At 51.5% G+C, this 19,796-nt stretch overlaps 4 protein-coding genes across 4 annotated transcripts; 1 reads left to right on the top strand and 3 right to left on the bottom strand.

Moving 5' to 3' along the window:
• Positions 1–171: 171 nt before the first annotated feature.
• GT037_002857 (elongation factor 2) lies at positions 172–9,626 on the bottom strand (the record flags this gene model as incomplete). The annotated part of the gene is made up of 12 exons (XM_038927904.1): positions 172–510; positions 563–2,244; positions 2,294–2,415; positions 2,486–2,574; positions 3,249–5,024; positions 5,074–5,729; positions 5,794–5,851; positions 5,933–5,948; positions 6,044–6,074; positions 7,300–8,251; positions 8,354–9,154; positions 9,213–9,626. 12 exons carry the CDS (start codon positions 9,624–9,626, stop codon positions 172–174), a joined length of 6,936 nt encoding a protein of 2,311 aa, XP_038789182.1.
• A 643-nt stretch (positions 9,627–10,269) lies between these two features.
• On the bottom strand, positions 10,270–12,033 carry GT037_002856 (cytochrome p450 61; the record flags this gene model as incomplete). The annotated part of the gene is made up of 4 exons (XM_038927903.1): positions 10,270–10,311; positions 10,364–11,615; positions 11,668–11,818; positions 11,871–12,033. 4 exons carry the CDS (start codon positions 12,031–12,033, stop codon positions 10,270–10,272), a joined length of 1,608 nt encoding a protein of 535 aa, XP_038789181.1.
• An 811-nt stretch (positions 12,034–12,844) lies between these two features.
• GT037_002855 (uncharacterized protein) lies at positions 12,845–14,582 on the bottom strand (the record flags this gene model as incomplete). Its single annotated transcript, XM_038927902.1, has 2 exons — positions 12,845–14,381; positions 14,503–14,582. The coding sequence occupies 2 exons, from the start codon at positions 14,580–14,582 to the stop codon at positions 12,845–12,847; spliced, it is 1,617 nt and encodes a 538-aa protein (XP_038789180.1).
• A 173-nt stretch (positions 14,583–14,755) lies between these two features.
• Positions 14,756–18,159, top strand: GT037_002854 (dna mismatch repair protein pms1; the record flags this gene model as incomplete). Its single annotated transcript, XM_038927901.1, has 3 exons — positions 14,756–14,885; positions 14,942–15,407; positions 15,462–18,159. 3 exons carry the CDS (start codon positions 14,756–14,758, stop codon positions 18,157–18,159), a joined length of 3,294 nt encoding a protein of 1,097 aa, XP_038789179.1.
• Between the last annotated feature and the right edge of the window lie 1,637 nt (positions 18,160–19,796).

Here is a 19,796-nt window from a genome sequence, read left to right as displayed (position 1 = left end):
CTGTCCCGAAATTGTTGAGAACTTTCCAAAGTCGCTTATCAACGGTCGTTCTAAGGCACCTCGCAAATTGTCCACGAAAACTCGCAACATCACAAAAATGCATAATGATACCAATAAAGAAAAAGACGTTACAAAGGCGTTTTGGAGCATGGCACCTACCTAGGGTATCACTCACAGCCACTCGTCCACATCATCCGCAACATCCATATCCGCGTCCACTCCACCCATCTGATGACCTTCCTCTTCCTCAACCTTGATTTCTTGCTCTCCGATGGTAGCGGACGAGTCATCATCATCGTCGTAATTCGCTGCAGAAGCGTCAGTTGTAGTCGTGACAGACTTGAGACCACCAAATGCGTCGTTAGGAACCCATGCCAGCTCAAGTTTACCAACGTCAGGAATACTGAGGGATTGATCCAGAAATTCTTCAGCCTGATATCGTTCTTTGAAGGTTAGGATGAGGGCATCGGTTTGCTCGGGGTGACGTTCAATGCTACAATCAGGGATGTTCTAGAGATATCATTAGCAGACGAAGATGTATACACGAACAATCTCCACTGACAAGAAGATGCTGTCTCAAAGATTCATCCCTCGGTGAATCAGGCTTGATACCCATGACAGCTAGGCGCCTAGGCCTATTATCCAGTTTCTTGTTTGCAGTGCGACTAGCAAAACCACCTGCACGACCACGATACGCGCCCCGATAAGGTGCATAGCCTCTGGCCCGAGGTGGGAAGTATCCACGACCTCGATAAGTTCCACGGAAAGCACCATGGCCGCGATCACTAGGCGAGGGCTCATCGGGACCATGCTGATCGAACAGTTCTGCAGCCTCTGCTTGAAGGGTTGCAAGGGTCTGTGAGAACTCGTCCGATGGATCACCTGATAGTTCTGCAAGTTGGCGTTTAATCTCTGCTATCTCTCTGTTCTTCTCCTCCAGCTGTCTCTCAATCTCTGCGGCTCTCGCATCTGCTTCCTGGGCCTTACGACGGCGCTCTTCGAATGCTTTCTGCGCTTCAGCTTGTCTAATCGCAATAGCCTCTAAGTCAAGTTTTTCTTCTTCTTTGTGTCCCGGGTCCTCCATGTCAATATCTTCATTATTTTCAAGAGACAGCTTTTCCCCTGTGTCGGGGCCATACCAGTAAACCTTGACGAATCGGTTCTCGAACACGGCCTTGGGGCTATGGTAGGCTTGATTAGCAGCCTGGCGGTTGGCGAATCTAATGACTGCCAACCGCCTCTTAGGATGCAACTCGAGATTAGCAATCTCACCAAACTCTGAGAAGTAGGTCCGTATACCGTCATCATTGAAGTATTCTTGTGGAATCTGTTCGACGACAAGCGTGGTGTTTGATCGATCATGGGAATAGCCTGGCAAAGAGAACGATGAGCGCGGTCTCCGATTCTTGGTCGGACGACGCTGGCTACTAGGAACTGCTTGTCTGCTGAACAACCCTTGCGGCTGTACAGCAAGGAATGACTGCTCTGGATCATACTCGGGAATCTCGTCAGGCGAAACAGTCACTGCGGCATCATTATGCTCGTGTGGACAAAGGCTGCCCAGCGCGCAGAAGCCCCTTTCGAAGTAATCAGCACACTTTGTCTTTGGCCGCACTTGTTTCGAGCCACCATCTTGCCTGTTGGGCAAAGGGAGCTGAGGCATGCCTGGCAGGTTCGCGCCAAAAGCTGCTGCCATAGCAAAGAAAGCCATGGGGTCTGAGGGATCGAAAGGCAAAGGTCCTGGGGGTGGGGGTGGGAGGTTGGCAAAGTTCGGCATACCACCGTAGCTACCGAAGGCGTTCTGTGATGGCGCTTCTCCATTTCCAGCACTTCTCCCGCCTCTGCGAGCGGTCTGCTTCGAAGGTCTATTATTCGCACCACCGCTGCGGTTATAGTGTGGATCTTGGCCTTCTCGCGACTGGCTATCACCTCTTTCCAAGACTTTGCGCTTCCTTGACTGATTAGAGCCATCATGATATGTGCTTTGCGTGGTCGGTCGGTCGGGTACGTGGCGAGGTGCCTTTAGATTTCTGGTCGCAGCAGGACCTCTAGGAGCCCCAGATGACACATTCGACGGATGTGGTTCGTATTCGAAGTTCGTATTGCCAACGATAGACTGTATTGGCTCTGACTGTAAGGCTTGGGATGAGAGGTATGGCTGCGCGGCGTCGTTCGTTTTCGGTTTTGGGAGGTAGCTCTTGGCTCTGAGTCCTGCAATGATATCTTTTGCGAAAGGTTCGGTGCCTTCCACTGATCAGCTATGAGGTATGACATGGCTTTCTCATGCGCTTACTTTCTCTGCCCAGAAAATCCTCCAGCGACTCGACTAGAGTACGCTGAACGTTTGCATCTGTATCATCAACGGTGACGAGCGCGGCCACATAATCGGCAAGGACCCCAGCTTCAGCATCGGAACTGCACTCCTCGTCAGTATTTTGCGACTGCGCAACGACTTTGGTGGGAGCGATGGCTGGCTCTGGCTTACATGTTTTCGAGCTTCGGTAGTAACCAGCCCTTGAACTCAGCATGGTCTTTCTCTTCGAGCAACATTATAGCTCTTGTGGCCAACTTCCGCTCTCCCCCACGTTGCGCGATGTTATCAAGGTTGCGTCGCAATGTTTCCGCACTGTGTTGTTGACGTCTCTGGTGGGACCTAGACCGAGCAGAACGTACCTCTTTCGCGTTGCTCTTAGCGCGACGACAATGTCATAGCTCTCTTACTCGTGTGCACGTGACATCAATGCCCCGCTACATTCACTGCCAAACAACCTTACCCTTGCCGTCACGTCTTACACATGCGCAACATATAGAGAATCATACAGACCCGTAGCGCAACCACTACTAACGCTCAATCAAGAGCTTGTGTGCGCATGTCATCACCAGCATCATCATGACAACCGACAAAACATATTGTGCGATATAGCTTGATTTTCTCCAACTATATTACACTCGGAACAGGTAAGGAAAAGGGTCATTATCCGTATCTTTCGTGCAAAGCCCCAAAAACCTGACTAATATCAAGGGCGAAACCGCCCGGACCGACATTTACTAGTTCTGGTTGCTTCAAGGGGGACCCGTTTGCGTCATACATCGACCAGCGGCCACGAGCTTGCCCATGACTGTCGGATGACCCAGAATTGCGAGGAAAGGAAATCTAACGCTTTTGCTAGCACTCCCTTATAGCTTGTCGTAGTACTGCGAAATCTGTTAGCATCTGATAATTTGTTGTGATCTGCGGATGGACTTACGTTGGAGACGTCGGGCACCTCAGTCTTGATACCCTTACGCTTACGCATGTCGAACACGATCTTACCAACCATGGTGGTGGCATCAAGTGGCGAGCCACCCTGGAGATGTTGCCAATGGTCGAAGACTTGTTGTGGGAAGGCCTGTCCACCAGTGGCGGCACGGAGATCGGCAGTGAAACCGAAGGACTCGTTGACGGGAAGGTAAGCCTTGACGTTGAAGAGAGGAGTACCAACACGCTGGTTCTCCTCGAAGACGTGACCTCTCCTTCGGGTAAGGACACCGTAGATACCACCCATGGCCTGCTCGGGAACCTGGATCTCGACGAGGTAGACGGGCTCGAGCAGAGTGGGCTCGGCAAGGAGGGTAGCGGCGTAGAGGACACGGCGCGCAGTGGGGATGATTTGACCACCACCACGGTGAATGGCATCAGCGTGGAGAGTGACATCCATGATGTTGAAGCGGATGGAGCGCATGGGCTCCTCAGCAATGGGACCTTCCTTGGTGGCCCACTGGAAACCAGAGACGACGGAGTCCTTGATTTCACTCAGGTACTGGACGGCCTTGGTCTGGTCAACGAGCAAGTTGGCACCGGTGGTGTCGGGACCGAAGCACCAAATCTTACGGGCATCGGTCACATCCCAGCCGTGCTCGTCAGCAAGGATACGAGCACGCTGCTTGATATCGTCACGAGGAGCGATCTTGCCAGCCTCAATGGCCAGGGAGACGGCCTCGTCCAAAGGCTGAGCAGTAAGGTAGAGACGGTTGTGCTTGTTGGGTGACTTGGACAGCGCGGTGATGCTGGAAGTGGCGTTGACAGTCTCACGGTACTGGACGACGGGGTCGGAGATACGGAGAGGAACACCGGCGTGGTCCTCCTCGAGATCCTTCAAGCAAATCTCCAAGTGCAACTCACCGGCACCAGCAACAACGTGCTCACCGGATGGGGAGATGTAAGTCAAGACGCAAGGGTCGGACTTGGAGAGACGCTTAAGACCTTCAACGAGCTTGGGAAGATCCTGGGCGTTCTTGACCTCGACGGAACGCTGCACGACGGGGGAAACGGAGAACTTCATAACCTTGAGGTTGTGGGCAGTCTCGTTGGTGGTGAGGGTACCAGACTTGAGCAAGAACTGGTCAACACCGACAAGACCAAGAATGTTACCGGCGGGAACGTTGTCAATAGGCTCAACGAAACGACCCATCATGAGGATGGTACGCTGGATGGCCTTGATGAACAAGTCCTCCTTCTTTCCGGGCTGGTAGTTGGGACCCTGAATGCGGACCTTGAGACCAGAGCGGACAGTACCGGAGAAGACACGACCGAAAGCGTAGAAACGACCCTTGTCGGAAGTGGGCACCATCTTGGAGACGTAAAGCATGAGAGGACCGTTGTGGTCACAGTCCCGGATACCGATGGCGTTAACGTCATCGTGGGGACCCTCGTAGAGAGTCTCCATACGGTACTTCTGGGCGGTGACGGGAGAAGGAAGGTGGAGAATCATCATCTCGAGGAGAGCGTCAGCGGCGGGAAGGAACTTCCTCATGACTACCTTGAGGAGCTGCTTGCCCTCGAGGTCCTTCTCATCGGAGGTGAGCTTGATCTCAAGCTTCTCGAGAAGAGTGGGGATCTCGTCGGTCTTGAAGTTCATAACAGCCTGGAAGATGCGGAAAATGGGGTCCAAGATGAACTGGTTGAAAGCACGCTCGAGGTTCTTACCCTCGTGGGTGCCGACCTTGGTCCATTTCTTGGTCTTGGGGTTGAAGTAGCTGTCACCCTACGTTCTGTTAGCAACTGCTGGAGACTATCTCGATCGATGTGCTTACCCAGAGACGCTCCATCATCTTGTTCTTGTCGACACCGAACTTCTTAGCGTAGCGGCTGGCGAACTGACGGATGGTGAAAGCCCAGCCGTGAAGACCGGAACCGAAGGCGATGGTACCCTTCTCGGGGTAGACCTGGACGTCACCAAGAGTCTTGTCGAAGTAGGTGGCGATGACGACGTTGACGGACTCAATGACACGGGAGAAGTTCTGGTACAGATCCTCCTTGGAGAGCTGGAGCTCGAGAAGAGCACGGTCGACCTTGTTGATGATGACAACGGGCTTGATACGCTCACCAAGAGCCTGACGCAGGACAGTCTCGGTCTGGACGCAGACACCCTCAATGGTGTCAACGACAACGAGCGCACCATCGGTGACACGGAGAGCAGCAGTGACCTCAGATGAGAAGTCAACGTGACCGGGCGAGTCGATCAAGTTGATCAAGAAGTCGTTCTTGGTGGTGGGGACAGGGATGTCCTTGAGGTCCTCCTCGTCCTTGAGCTGGGCGTACAGGGAGATGGCAGTCGACTTGATAGTGACACCACGCTCCTGCTCGTCAGCTCGGGTATCGGTGAAACGAGCCTCACCAGCCTTGGCGGCCGAGATAATACCGGCACGCTGGACGAGCGAGTCGGTGAGGGTGGACTTTCCGTGATCGACTGTGGTGGGGTATATTAGCCATCTTTCCTGTCAGATACTGCGGGGTCCCACGAGAGCGCTTACCGTGGGCAATAACGGACATGTTCCTAATGTTCTTAGGGTCGTCCATGAGACCACGGATCTAGCCGCGCAGTCAGTATCCATCCTTCCAATATTCCCGGTGTCGAAGTGTGATGCGGGGTGATGTGTGCGCGGAACGTACCTCCTCGACGGTGAAGCTGTCGTCATGTTAGCCATTGCTCGACCAATTTCACAGACAAGAGACGGAATGTTCGAGTCTGGAGCGAGGTGGGAAGGGTCGGCAGCGACTTACTTGACCATCTTTGCGGTGTTGTACTGCTCTTCTTTTACGAAAATTCAGTGGTGGGGAGATGTCGAATACCCCGCTTTGAGCGCGCGGATTCGGTGTATAGGTCGCGGGTTGAGCTGATGTCTCTGGCGATGCAGTCGACCAGAGTCAGACAGACGGAGATTGATATAGGCCGTAGAGGCAGGCGTGCGTCTGGTTGAGAAGAGTTCTGCGAGGGGGAGCGAAGGTTTTTAGTAGAGCTAGTGGTGGGGTCAGTCGCGCTTTCCTCGCTAAAGCACGGCCCACTGGTGGCGCGAAGTAACCTTTAATGCCCAAACTGGCTATGCTGCGGCGCCCTTTCCCTCTGCACTCCGCACAACATCCAGCTCTAATTTCTGCTGTCTTGCCAGAACCAAGGGAGATGACTCCACTGATCTGTTGTGGCACTGCCAGTTATTCGTCTGGGGATGATAATGCAACGGCCCAATACATGTCATTGGGCGGTGCTTGCGACAAGTGTGGATCATGATCGGGGGAAATATCGTCACTGGTAATTTCGACTGCCAAATTTGGACTTGCAGCGGAAGAATGCATGGCTGCATGTGCCTCAGTTAAGCATTTCTGGCAAGTCTACGCCTTGAAAAAGCACAAACATTCACAAGAGTCATCATGCATCACTACAACGACTACCGCTACATCTTTTCTTTTCCACGAAGACGCCTGGTGACGGAATTCCCGCCAACGCCACAGTCAAATGATGATCACGCCAACCTGACTGAGCATTTTGGGAGATTTGGCGCCCTCAATGAATCATCTCAACTTGACTCTTGCTTCTGGGTGAAGACAATTGGATCAAGATCAGACGCTTTGCTAGTGAGCGCTTTGAAATCCAATCTGAAGGCGACCATGTTGTGAGCTGGTGTGATGTTGCGCTTATCCCCGGTATCCCCGCAGTCTCTCCAGAACCACCTTTCATGTGCGCCTAGTATTCCAGGACATTTTGTATTGCAGGTTTGTGATATGCAATGAGCACATGGGAGCTGGATATGAAAATATCGTATTCAAAGGCATATTCTGGATGTGATCACTATTCAGTTGACGAGAGCAAGCCACTGCGTCAACTTTTGTCTATGTAATTCGTTCTAATAAGTAAAGACAGAGCTGCTTCAAGACATGCCATGTCCTTCCTCAAGGAGACCGAGGAGAGCGATCAGGCCACATGTTCCACGCTCCAGAGCCAGCACCTCTGCCTCTACCATCACGGTAGTTGTTCCACCTACCACTCCTACCGCCTCTCGCTCTTCCCCTTCCCCTTCCTCTGCCTCTATTCTTTCCATAGTTGTCACCGATGTTTGCCCACTGATGTCCGTCATTCGCGGACAGTGCGTTATCTGCACCGGATGTCTGTTCTTTATAGACGTCTCTTTTCGCAAGTCGTTCTTTACTTGCTTGGGGTCTTGCGAGTGAAGATAGTTCTCCTGCTGACGAGACAACTGGCATAAGATCCGCAAGGACGAAACCTGTTGTTTCCTGTAATTCTTCTCGTCTTTTCGAACTTTTGCGTATGGTAGTGCTCTGCCGTGAAATTTCATTCTCGCCTCGTGGTACAACAACGAGGGCTTCTTCCAGAGCAAAGGGGGTGCGATATTGATCGTCTGAGGGATATCCAGTGTCGCCTGGTTCGTGAATATCACAGTCGGATCCACGATGATGATTTTTCCTACCACGGCGCATAATCCTGCCTTCGCGCCGACCACTATGTCCTCGATCGCCAAAGCCTCTGCTCCTGTCTAGAGGCGTGAATTGACCAGTATAATCGAAGTTTCGTTCGTGATCCGCCTCGCCATGAGAAGACATCGATAACCTTGGTAGCAGACGCTCTGAACTCGGTTCCAGTTGTTGCGTGATTTTGCTGCGATATATGTCGCCACGTTTCTTTCTATCCTGTAGGCGAGGTTTTTTGCGTGAGTCTCTACCACGTCCTCGATCATTTGACTCCCCATCATCGAATGAGACATTGACATGGTCATCGGCTCTCCTCTGTACGTTGCCTTTGTCCGAGACATTATCGAGGTTTACAGCTCTTCTGGATGCGTGAACATTGCCATCCGCTCTGGAAGCTGGCTCGCTATCTGACGCCATTCCGGAGCGCTTGCGAAATTTATCCCAGTAGTCTTCTGTGTGACCAACGCCCGGGCTGCTTTTCTCGTGGTTGGCAACTCTGATAGAATCCTATTAGTGAAATTTAGCTTCGTTCCTTTCATGCGTGATAAGACAGCGCAAAAATTGAACAGCAAAATCCAAACGCGAATTCCATGTCTATACTCAACGCACTCTGCCAACTCTTGCTCTTTCTCTCTCCCTATCATCTGCCCTTGATTCACTCGATATCGGCACCTCTACTTCGTACTCCTCTTCCTCAAGCTTGTGAAACTTCTCCACCTCGGCGCGTTCATCGTGTGCACGGGCTGCGTCCAGCATGAACCTGACCGTACCGTTCTGACCGCGAATTCCGATTGCAGATTTTGGCGCTTGATCTGCGGCGGGCGAATGTGCAATGGGGGTAGCTGGTGTGAATGGGCTTGTCGGGTCGATGCCGTTGCGAGGCTTGGCGCCGTTTGTGGTGCTTCCGGCATCGGCGACAGACTCCGACTTGTACCGAGAATAACGTGGTATACTCGCTGCCGAAGCCTCCTGATTAAGTCCAATGCGGATGTTGATGAAGTGCTCAAGTGTGTAAGAGGGTCCGACCGAGGTTGCGCTGCGATGATGGGTGTACAGGTCGAGTAGATCAAGGAGGGTCTCCATAATCTCTGCTCGACTAGTAGCCCACTTGCTGTACCTTACGGGTCCCGCATCCACGAATTTTGTAGTGTCTTTACCATGCAGCCGTGCGGCAAGCTCTAGACACGCAATGGCCAGAGTCGGTGTGGACTGCTTCAGCGGTGCAAAAGTCCGGTATGAATCGATGCTCAGGTTCCAGGTTGTTTGGGCCTCGTCTTTCGCGTCGAATCGCAGAGCCCTAGCAAGCTTGACCATGACTTTCTGGGGGTATCGATTGCGAAAATCGAAGCCGGCGCTTTCGAGCATGAGCCGTTCAAGGCCGATGATGAGTTTGGAGTGGTTCTCGAAGCGCTATTGAGAGGTTAACCTTGATCCTGCAATGGCCACTCCTATCAAGAAAGGTGCCTACCGGATCGTCGCTACTTAGGCTCTCGCCAGGGCCAACCTTGAGGTTCCAGTGAGCGCATAAGATTTCCCTGCTCTTCTTCAAGGTGTCCTCGATTTTACACGCTGTGAAGAGTGCTGCGGCTGCCGCATCTGCCCAATTGTACTCGTTGTCTGCGTGCAACAGCCTGAACTTGTGGTAGTAGATGACGGCAGTGTTAAAGGTGCGGATGGGCAGTTGGAGTGCGCGTCTCACTTGGTCTATCCAGGCGACGCCTTGCAGACGGACAGCATCCTCTTTGGCATCGCTCATGTGTATATCTGACAGACATTTCTGCATACGCGACTGCAGGATATAGGGCTTCGCAACTTCGATATACGATGGGTGTGGTCCAACGCGCTCATTATCGCGCTCCAATGGAGAGGCGGCGGGCGCCATGACGTGAGCTTGGGTGCGGATGCTGCAGTGAAACTATTGCTTCGTTGTGGCCGTGGGTGTGGGCGTTGGTTGAATGATGCGTGGCAGTGCGCAGTTGGAATGTATCCTCGTCCCGGTCGCAAAGTTGCTCGAGAAATCCTAGGAATTATCTGCGATCCACAAGGACTGTCTAGGGCCGGACGAAGCTCGAGTCGTTGTTGGCAAGCTGGCGGTAGAAGGTTGCAGACTATCGGCATGTGGAGTAGACCAAAGGTTCATGGTCATAGCTTTCGTCCCTGGCCGCGAGGCTGGTGAGCACGCGCGGAACTTGTAAGGCACAACTTCATGACAAGACACAACAAGACTTGGTTGCTATTATACGTTCTTCGTGCAATTATCAGTGTCCTATATGAACCATTCCCTCCCAAGCCTATCCTCTCGTCCCATTATTAATTCATCCCAGCTTACACTGTACTCATGAAGCCAACGGGCCACTTCTCAAGAAGCGCCAAGGGCCGTAATCATTATAGTCTAAAGATGCAAGACCAGAGCACGAATGCAACTCTGTCTTGGACGAACCAAATTTTGAACACCGAAATCTACGGCTGCAAATGCAAGAAAAGATCGCTCAAAGTGCGCATCACGTAGAATGAAGCGTGAATTATTATGCTGTAGTTCGGTCCTTGAATGTGAGGAGGCAGTCATCCTATGGTTGGTTAGCAACAATTCCTCGTACTATGCCAGGTGTCCAGACTTACCATAGGGAAAATAGTGGCGAACACCTTGATCACCTCACTTTGGTCGGTAACCTGGTGGTCCCAGTCAAGCAGCATACTAGCCTTGCCAATCATCAACATGAGGTTGGCTTGCGCGTATGTCTGACCAAGGCAGTAGTGAGGGCCTGTACCGAAAACGAGCCAGTTCTTGGTTTGTTGATCAGCGTTACCAGTGATCCATCGCTCGGGCTCGAACGAGTCAGGGTTGGGGTATGCTTCAGCATCGTGCAGCGCCATGTATGTGGTAGGAATGACCATGGAACCCTTGGGGACGGTGTATTCGGGTGTTACAGGGAAGTCCTTCTTAGCAAGGTAAGGAACCATGATGACTGGAGGACGGTAGCGGAGGGTCTCCTTGACGACAGCACGGGTCCATTGCAGCTTCTCGATGGCATCAAGCGAAAGCGTCGCGTGAACGTCGCCGTTCCTGGCCTTGATGTTCTCTTCACGGATTTTGTCGAGGTATTCCGGGCGGTCAGCCATGATTTGGAAGAGCCATGTGGCGGCAGAAGAAGTAGCGTCCTGGGAAGCGAAGAGGAAGGTGAAAATAGTCATAGAGATCTCAATGTCACTGAACCAGCGGATGACGGTCGCGGGCTTCTCAGCATCATCGACCTTCTCGCCAGCCTCAATCCTCTTACGGTACTTCTCGGATTGGATCATGTTGTCTACCCAGAAATCGAGAATGCACTCCTTCTTGCCACCGGCGGCCATACGGACCTTACTCTTTGCGGCACACTTTGAGAACTCATCCAGAACCATGTCGGCGCACTTCTTTCCGTACCAGGTCTTGGTAAAAGGGATAATGATGGGGAAGTTGACAAGTTCGAGCGCAGCGGTAATCAGATAGTAGTCGTCGGCGATCTTCTTGACAGCCTCATCGGAGCAGTAGTGGCCAACAAAGGTACGGCAACTCAGGGCCGTGATCATGAGGCGGAACTCTTGCATCCAGGGAATGTGCTTGCCCTTGTTCTCGACTTGCGAAAGCTCCACGAAGCGCTTGAAGTATGTGTTGTAGATCTCTTCTTGGCCCGGGAGATACTGTTCGAGCGCCTGGCGAGTAAACAAGCTGTTGAGACCCTTGCGATAGTCGACGTGGGCACGACCATCCAGAAAGACCCAGTTCTCAGGGCGAAGGAGTTTGTAGGCGACGTCGACAACGCAGGGCTTGACAAAGGTAGGCGAGTTGAAGATCTTACGAGCCATGTCGCGGGTGGAGGCAATGACAACGAACCTGAAGAGCGGTCAGTATGGACAGACTCGGAGCGGACGCACAGGTTACGTACTTGTGGAAGACGGAGACACAGCTCAGAGGGCCGGAGGACCATTTCTCGTGGTACTTCTTGAAGTCGGGGTTAACGGACTCTAAGAATGGGCCGATGAAAGGTATTTTCCATGCTGGACCGACGATTGAGCCCTTGTTCCAGATGTATTTGACTGTAGCAGCGTCAGCAGTGTCCGGCGCAAACGTGAAGGGTGGTGTGCGTACACTGGTCGTACGCCACAGCCGTTATAATGAGCGTCAGGAGGAGCTTCCACACATTGAAACCGGTGAAGACAGAGGAAAGGAGGCCGCTGGTGTCGAACTGCTGGATGACGTGCGCAACTTTTGCATCCGCCGTGGGCGAGAAGAAACTCGCGTTGACCGCCATGTTGAAGAATTAGGATCGCGCCGCGCCGTGAAATGTACAGAAGAAAGCGCGAAGATCGCGGAGGGGAAGACGTAGGGAAACCACGAAGAGTCAATCGAAGCCGTGTTAAATTCCCACGCGAGAGCAAGGCCCAAAGAGGGTCTCCAATTGTTTAATTGCAGGGCTTGGCGCAAGCGGTGGCCACTGCAAAAGGAGCCATGTCAATCACATCAACTTTCGGAATCTAGTGCGTTATAGGCCTGGCGCTGCACGGCGATTCGGATTTAGCGCATCCGGGCGCGCGAAGACCGGTCTCGCATGGATGATGCTGTCGTATATTGGACGGCATTGTTGGTCGGCCGATACGGTCATACGAGCCATGCATGTCGACGGGAAACGTTGTCGGAAACTAAGCCTAAGTCGTGATCTGTGTTAGAAATCCATTCTATGTCTCAGATCTCGAGATCTAGGGACCGCCCCATTTGGTGCCTGCCCAGCTTTTCAGGCACACGGCCAATCGGCGCTTTCGTCCGCACTGTGAGCATTGTCAGCACTGTTTGTGGAACTCCAGTTCGTAGATCGCATGTCAGCCACGCCACCTGATGGATATATCATCGCATGATACAGTGGTAGACCCTACGCACAGCTAGAATAACGAGATCAAGGTTGCTGAAACCGCAGCAGTGGAAGTCGGTGCAACATCTCTGCTGCATGGTAACAAGGCTGCATCCAGCCTGGATTGGTGCAGTAATATTTTTTAAACAACGATAGTGCCGATACAATGGAGAGGACTGCAACACCAGCACATCTGTGCGCTTCTTTACTCAATCATTCATTCTTGCGAGGTTGCCTTGAAAAATTCTGGCCAATATCTCCCGTCACTGACAGGGTGCGTCGCCTTGGTAGCTAACCACGAATCCATGCCCCATCGCTGACGAAGAAAAGGAATTAGTTCATCAGCGGGATAGCCCCAGCGCGCTTTATGTTCTGTAATGCCCGGAATCGCAACATGGAACCTCCTCATCTCCTCAGCAAAATACCCAGGAACATTCTTTTCCTGCAATTCGATTAATTTACGATTGAAGAGACAGCCTTGAGACAAGTGGCATATGTTGTAGGGAAGGTTGGAGTAATGGGTCATACTTACGTGCTCCCATTGTTCCTTTGTCAATCCGAATATTCCGGTGATATCGCGCGGGAAAGCCGAAATGCCCTCGTCGTAGTGCGTAATCTTGACGGAGATGTGGTCACAATCGTGCATCATTGTGTAGACTAGGCTTCTGGTGCACTCCAAAAAGTTGACATAATTGCATTGAGCGGCGAGCCCGGTCCACACATCACCGGAGTTCGGAAACTCAGTGAGAATGATGAATTCAACATTGATTCCGTACTCATGGCGATGCTCTAAGAAGACTCTCAAACCTCGCAAGTTGGCTTCAGTAAAGCGTAGGAAACGCTGTTCGTATGCATACTTGTCGTAATCGGTCATATCGTCTTTTGGCATGTCTGAGTGGAACTGTTCGAGCTTGACGCGAACCTGGAGATTTTGGATATGTTCTCTGGGGTAAACCGGTAGTGGTAGCTGGAGGTCCTTTGGTACTTCCTTTGGGGTGCTATCATTGTTACAACCCACCATATTGTAACCAGAATCGCGAGTTAGGAAGTATAGTATTCCCTGCTCGACGCTGCAGACAGAGAAGGTGTTTCGCGCATAATACATCTTCTGTATCTCGAATGCGATCTCTGGGCCCATGTATCTGGGGTCTAGGAAATGGCTGTGTGGAAGTGCCATATCACTCGGCGGCTTATGGGTATGCATTTCTTTGATCCGGCCATCAGGAAGTATAGTATCCTCGTCTTCGTGATTGAGTCTGAGTCGGTCGGCTGGAGTTGACGATACTGTCTCCATGACACGTTCAGTAAGGCCCGAAGTCATCCGTGTATCATTACTGTCGATAGGCTGGGACGAGCCAGTCTGCTGGTCAGATACCCCTCCAATCTCAACATCGACATTCGCACTAACGCCAACATGGGGTGCATAGGGGACAGCTGGGGTAGTTCTTGGTAGCGGCCAGGTGGACTCGACGTATGGGTAATTAGACGGGGTGAACTTATATCGAGGGTCGTGCAAAGGCCGATCGTATTTACGGAAATGGTAGTACGGGCCCACAGGGATGGGACGGTCAAGTTCGACGCAGAGGAGTTCGTAAATCAGTTCACGCAGCTCAACGGGAAGTTTCTGATGCATCATGGTCGCAAGTTGCAGGCAGTCCTTCCTTGCATAGTAGAGTACATGTTTCTGGTAGATGAGATCGGCGGAGCGCACTTCCTTTGTAGCTTCTCGAAGCTCACGCTGCAATTTTGCAATTCTATTATAACGTCAGCCACTCAAGTATGTGTGCAGATAAGCATAGGGTTTTTCGACTGTTGTTGCTCGCGCTGGACATGTGTGCGCAACGGCACAGAAATAGGTACACTTGGTGGACTCACTTCTCATGCTGGGATTGCGACTGCGCCGTCATGTGACGCAAAGGCGCTTGTAAAAGCCTGAGATCATTCAGGCCATCCATTTCGCTATATTCACGCGATAATATTAGGAGCCCGTAAGTTTGGAATCACAAATGCTGTGGAGAGTCCACTGCAACCCCACATTCTAGCGCACCCCGCCCATTGGCCAGTCGTAAACGCGTCGCGTAGTCACGCCTTTCGTGTTCACCCATCTCAAACGTCGGCATGGGTTGACATGGCCACCATCAAGGCCATCGAGGGCCGCTCTGTGCATCAGATCCAATCAGGTCAGGTCATTGTTGGGCTGGACTCGGTATGCAAAGAACTGGTCGAGAATAGCATCGATGCAGGCGCCACATCGATTGGTATGTCTTCGCTGCAAGATTCCTGGTTGATGCGAGATGACTGACGTGGAACACAGAGGTGCGCTTCAAGAACCACGGGCTTGATGCCATAGAAGTTCAGGATAATGGTTCTGGCATTGCACCTGACGACTACGACACCATCGCCCTCAAGCACTATACGTCTAAACTCGCTAGCTACGATGACCTCGAGTCGCTTCAGACATTCGGCTTCCGCGGTGAGGCTTTATCGTCGTTATGTGCACTCTCCAACTTCCACATCATCACCACTCGACCTTCCGACGGCCCGAAAGGCACACGGCTAGACTTTGAGCAGTCAGGCAAGCTGAAGGGGACGTCTGTGGTAGCGGCTAAGCAGGGTACAACGGTGGTGGTGGAGACACTATTCCACAATTTGCCCGTACGGCGGAAGGAGCTCGAGAAGAACGTCAAAAGGGAGTACAATAAAGTGCTGCAGCTGCTCAACGCATATGCTTGTATAAGCGTACGCGTCAAGTTCTCTGTAAGCAATCAGATACCGAAAGGGTGAGTACGGATACTCATTTCCACCATTCTTCTGCTGTACTGACATGGTCCAAGAAAGAAGACAGTAGCTTTCTCCACGAACGCCAATGCGAGCACGCGCGACAACATCTCCAACGTCTACGGCGCAAAGACGGTTGCCGCCCTGATCCCTCTTAGTCTCCAGTTCGTTATGGACTCTTCAAGTCGGCCTGGTGCCACACAAAGCACAAGGAACTGGAGCACGCAAGAGGATCCGGGCTCACGAACCGTCAAGATTGTGGGCCACATCTCCCGCCCAGTTGTGGGCGAGGGCCGCCAAACGCCGGACAGACAAATGTTCTTTGTGAACTCACGGCCTTGCAATCTGCCACAGGTTGCGAAGGCATTCAATGAGGTCTACAAGTCCTACAACATCACACAATCGCCTTTTGTCTTCGCAGATATTCAGCTGGACACCAACGCCTACGACGTCAATGTGAGTCCAGACAAACGGACCATCATGCTCCATGATCAGACTGCGCTGTTAGAGAACCTCAAAGAGGCTCTTTTGGAATTATTTGAGGGTCATGATCAAAGTGTCCCTCAAGCTCAACTCCTAGGCCAGAAAACGCCCACGTCTACCTTCAAGCCACCGACCATGCAGTCTCGTGAGAGCACTACCTCGGTAATAGAGAGTGACCGAAGCGAATCGGAAGATGCTGTTGAGACCCGCCTGGAGACCCCAAGGAGATCTGACATGAGATCTGTCACAGAAACGCCCAGAACAAGCGATCTTCCAGGCTTTGTGAAAGCAAGTCTCATTGAGCGATCCGCTGATCGCGACCCTGAAGACCGAAAAATTCGTCCAGCAGTTAGGTCCAGGAGAACCAGCACGCCTGATGACAGCAATGTGACTGGGGATCGTGTGTCGCATTCTCACATGCCTCAACGTAGCACTACACCTGAGCATGAAGGTTCTGTCCATCCACCACTTGCAAGGTCGCAGTCGCCGTTGTTCGAACCGGAAGAGATGGCCGACGTGCCTGTCCGACTTTCTCAACCCCCGAAGATTGTTCAAGATTTCAACGCCCGTATAGCGTCTCAGAGCCCTCGTCAGCGCGAGCCCAGCAGCAAGCATTCACAACCTGTCGAGGATGGAGAGGATGAACAACAGCCAATTCCGGCTATCGTACAAACGCCGCAAAAGTCGTGGTCACAGAGTACAATTCAAAATGCATTTGATCGCATGCGTCCCATGCGTACCCCAATCCAACAAGCCACGATAACTGTGGGCGACACGACGACTGTTTCTACAATCGGCACCAGAAGTCAATCGATAGCCTCCAAACGAGCTAGGATACACACGCCAAAGTTCTCTCTTTCTGGCAAGCCATTGAATCAGACACCGAAGAGGAGTCTATTCAAGAACGGTCTAGGTGGCTTTGCGGCACCGGGTACCCAAGCAGAAAGTAGCGACGAGGACGATCAAGATGATGAGGAGGACAGACAAGAAGAAGAGGATGGCAATGAAGTCACTCAGGACAGTAACATGTCTGATGCACCTATACGCTCTCCATCTCCAATCAAGCGCTTGTCATCTCGAGAATTTGAAAAGCCCCAAACTGATGACATCACAGTCTCTCCCAGCACCCCAGCGCCCAACTTAGGAATTGTTTCGGAACAAGATCAAGTCGCGGAATCAGCATCAGAGGCCGAAGCCGAGGCTCAAGCAGAAACGGAAAACACAGATGACGACTACATCGAGGACTCTGAGAAGAAGCAAAGAGAAGAAACGAAGATTGCGCAGCTCATCGCTGAAGCCGAAGAAGCCGCTTCCCGACCCACTGACATGAACTTGAAGCGGGCCAACAAATTATTCAAAGTCAGTCAGAAGAAGTACTGGACCATCAATCTCGAGCGTGTTGTCGACACGGATGTTGATGCTATTGCTCGGTATATACAGAACATACAAGCGTCTATCGATGCCTCTATGCCAGGAACCGATGAGGTGGCTGCGCTTCCAACAAGTACTCAACTAAACCAAGAAGACCCCGAAGAACGACTTAGTCTTACAGTAACCAAGGCTGACTTCAATGAGATGCGCATTGTTGGTCAGTTTAATCTAGGCTTCATCATCGCCGTGCGACCACCTACTTCTACATCGCCAACATCAGATGTGTTCATCATCGACCAGCATGCGAGCGACGAGAAATACAATTTCGAGCGTCTGTCTGCGACGACAACGCTGGTGCCACAGAAACTCGTACATCCACATCCTCTGGAACTTACTGCCGTGGAAAGAGAGATCATTCGCGAGAATAAGCACTCGCTAACCGCTAACGGCTTCGTCGTCGATTTGGAAACCATAGACGAGAATGAAGCGGATCATCATGCGCAGCTAGTCTCGCTACCCATGTCGAAGGAAGTAACATTTACACCCACGGATTTAGAGGAGCTCTTAGCACTCATTCTAGAGAACCCACCGTCATCCTCTACTTCCACATCGCGGCACATACCACGCCCTTCCAAAGTCAGGAAGCTACTAGCAAGCCGCGCCTGCAGGAGTTCCGTGATGATTGGTAAGACTCTTCAGCCGCCCCGGATGAGAGAGATTGTTCGACACATGGGCAGTATGGACAAACCTTGGTCTTGTCCCCATGGTCGGCCTACCATGCGCCATCTCTTTGGTCTGGAGAAGTGGCAAGGTTGGACCGAAGGGGACGGTGTGACAGGGGTTGACGTACAGGGAGTGAAGACCGATTGGAATGCCTTCCTGAAGAATAATACGAGATGAAACCTGCTTCATGTACATTAGAGCCAGAATATCCCCATGTCTTCGTTGCGACGCGTTAGGATTCAGGCATCTCGGCTTGACAGGTTTTGATGGTCATGAATGGCCTGTATTGTTGTAACATTCGTAGAGAATAGATTTCGTATTGACCTGGGCACGAATTCTCTAATTCTGTATTCTTACAATCAGAATAAAGTCACATTCGCCGGAATGGTGTTGGTTTGCATCCTCCCACATGATCCACTCACATTCCTTCACTAGCGTACTCTCTTGTCCCTATATAAACAAGGGATTTCTCCTTCGTACGTAGAACAATCAACTCGATACTCTCTTCTTGTTCTACAAATGGAGCTCGATGTCATCGATAGCCACTGTAACGTAGCATGACGCTAAAGCGTTTGCTCATGAACAATGCTGTTGGCACTTCACATTGGCTGGTCGTCTTCCACTCTTGATTGATGAGTCTCTTTGATTGCGTTTTCCTTGCTCTCCTTCCACATGTTTTTCCTGGGCTTTTTCCTATACAATCTCATATGTCCTTCTCAGTTAGCTTCATTGTGTTGTATGTCGACTACTTGCATCCGTGTCGCGTCCAAAGTAAAGCTCGCATCGCAAGTGCTATCATTCATACGACCCATGAAGTCTGCATCCCAGAGCGTACTGCCAATCCAGGTCATTACTACTCTTTTAAATGCCGTAATTGTCCAACGAATGGCTACAGCATTGGAAACAACATTTCCCAAGAACAGAGAATGGAGAACATAGAAGCAGGGGTAAGAACCGTGTAGAGAGCACATTGCCAAACATGGCGGTGTTCAATCACGCATCTGAAGCCGTTCGCTCGCGGTTTGCCTAACAGCACCGTGATGAACTGGCTGGTGTATGATGAAAAAATACTTGCTATATCGATACTTTTTCAGCACTTCGCATATAATAGCAAACACACATCTACTCCCTTGCTATATACAAGGTTGTAATGTCATTCCAAAGCCGTTAGACTCCTTACGGCATACCTCTCGACTCTCTTAGCCATTCCAGCTTCTCTTATCACATATTTGTTCTCTTGTTTGAGGCTGACCGCTGTTTACAAATATGATACAGGAGAATGCCATATGGCTGATCGCAGGTTTTATGGCTCTGTCGATCTTCCTAAATGGCGTTCTAATTCAGATGGGTTTCCCGGATCCGTTTGCCGATCCGGATGTATGGGATGACAGACCCCAAGGACCGAGTATAAATGACTGTCATGATGAAGATCAGCCGGAAGCTGTAAAGAAAGAGCAATAGTCTGGAACGATGAGCACAAAGCGTGGCTATGTTCCTATAATCTCGATGAAAGGCTTCGTGGCGCCGGCTTTGCCTAAAGAGTGTGACATACGAGATGTTGGCTGTGATGATGATCACGCGTTGTTGCGTTTGCCAGCACGGCATCTCGCCAGCGGTGTAGCTTGCTGCGACACGGCCATGTCCAAACAAATCACAGTTCACCGAGGACTCTATTTGGCTCTCCTTGTTTCCCATGTGTCAATTATCGTTCCATTCATTCTGCCTACCATCTATTCGAAGCCATGATATCCGAAAGTAATTCCTACTCAGCTTCAGCCAAAGACTTTTCTTGGGCAAAAGCTAGCGCGCTTTGG

This window comes from Alternaria burnsii (assembly GCF_013036055.1).
Source record: "Alternaria burnsii strain CBS107.38 chromosome Unknown 746, whole genome shotgun sequence".
NCBI classification, from domain to species: Eukaryota; Fungi; Ascomycota; class Dothideomycetes; order Pleosporales; family Pleosporaceae; genus Alternaria; species Alternaria burnsii.
Note: the sequence above shows the minus strand (reverse complement) of the source record. Positions and strands in the feature narration are given on the sequence as shown.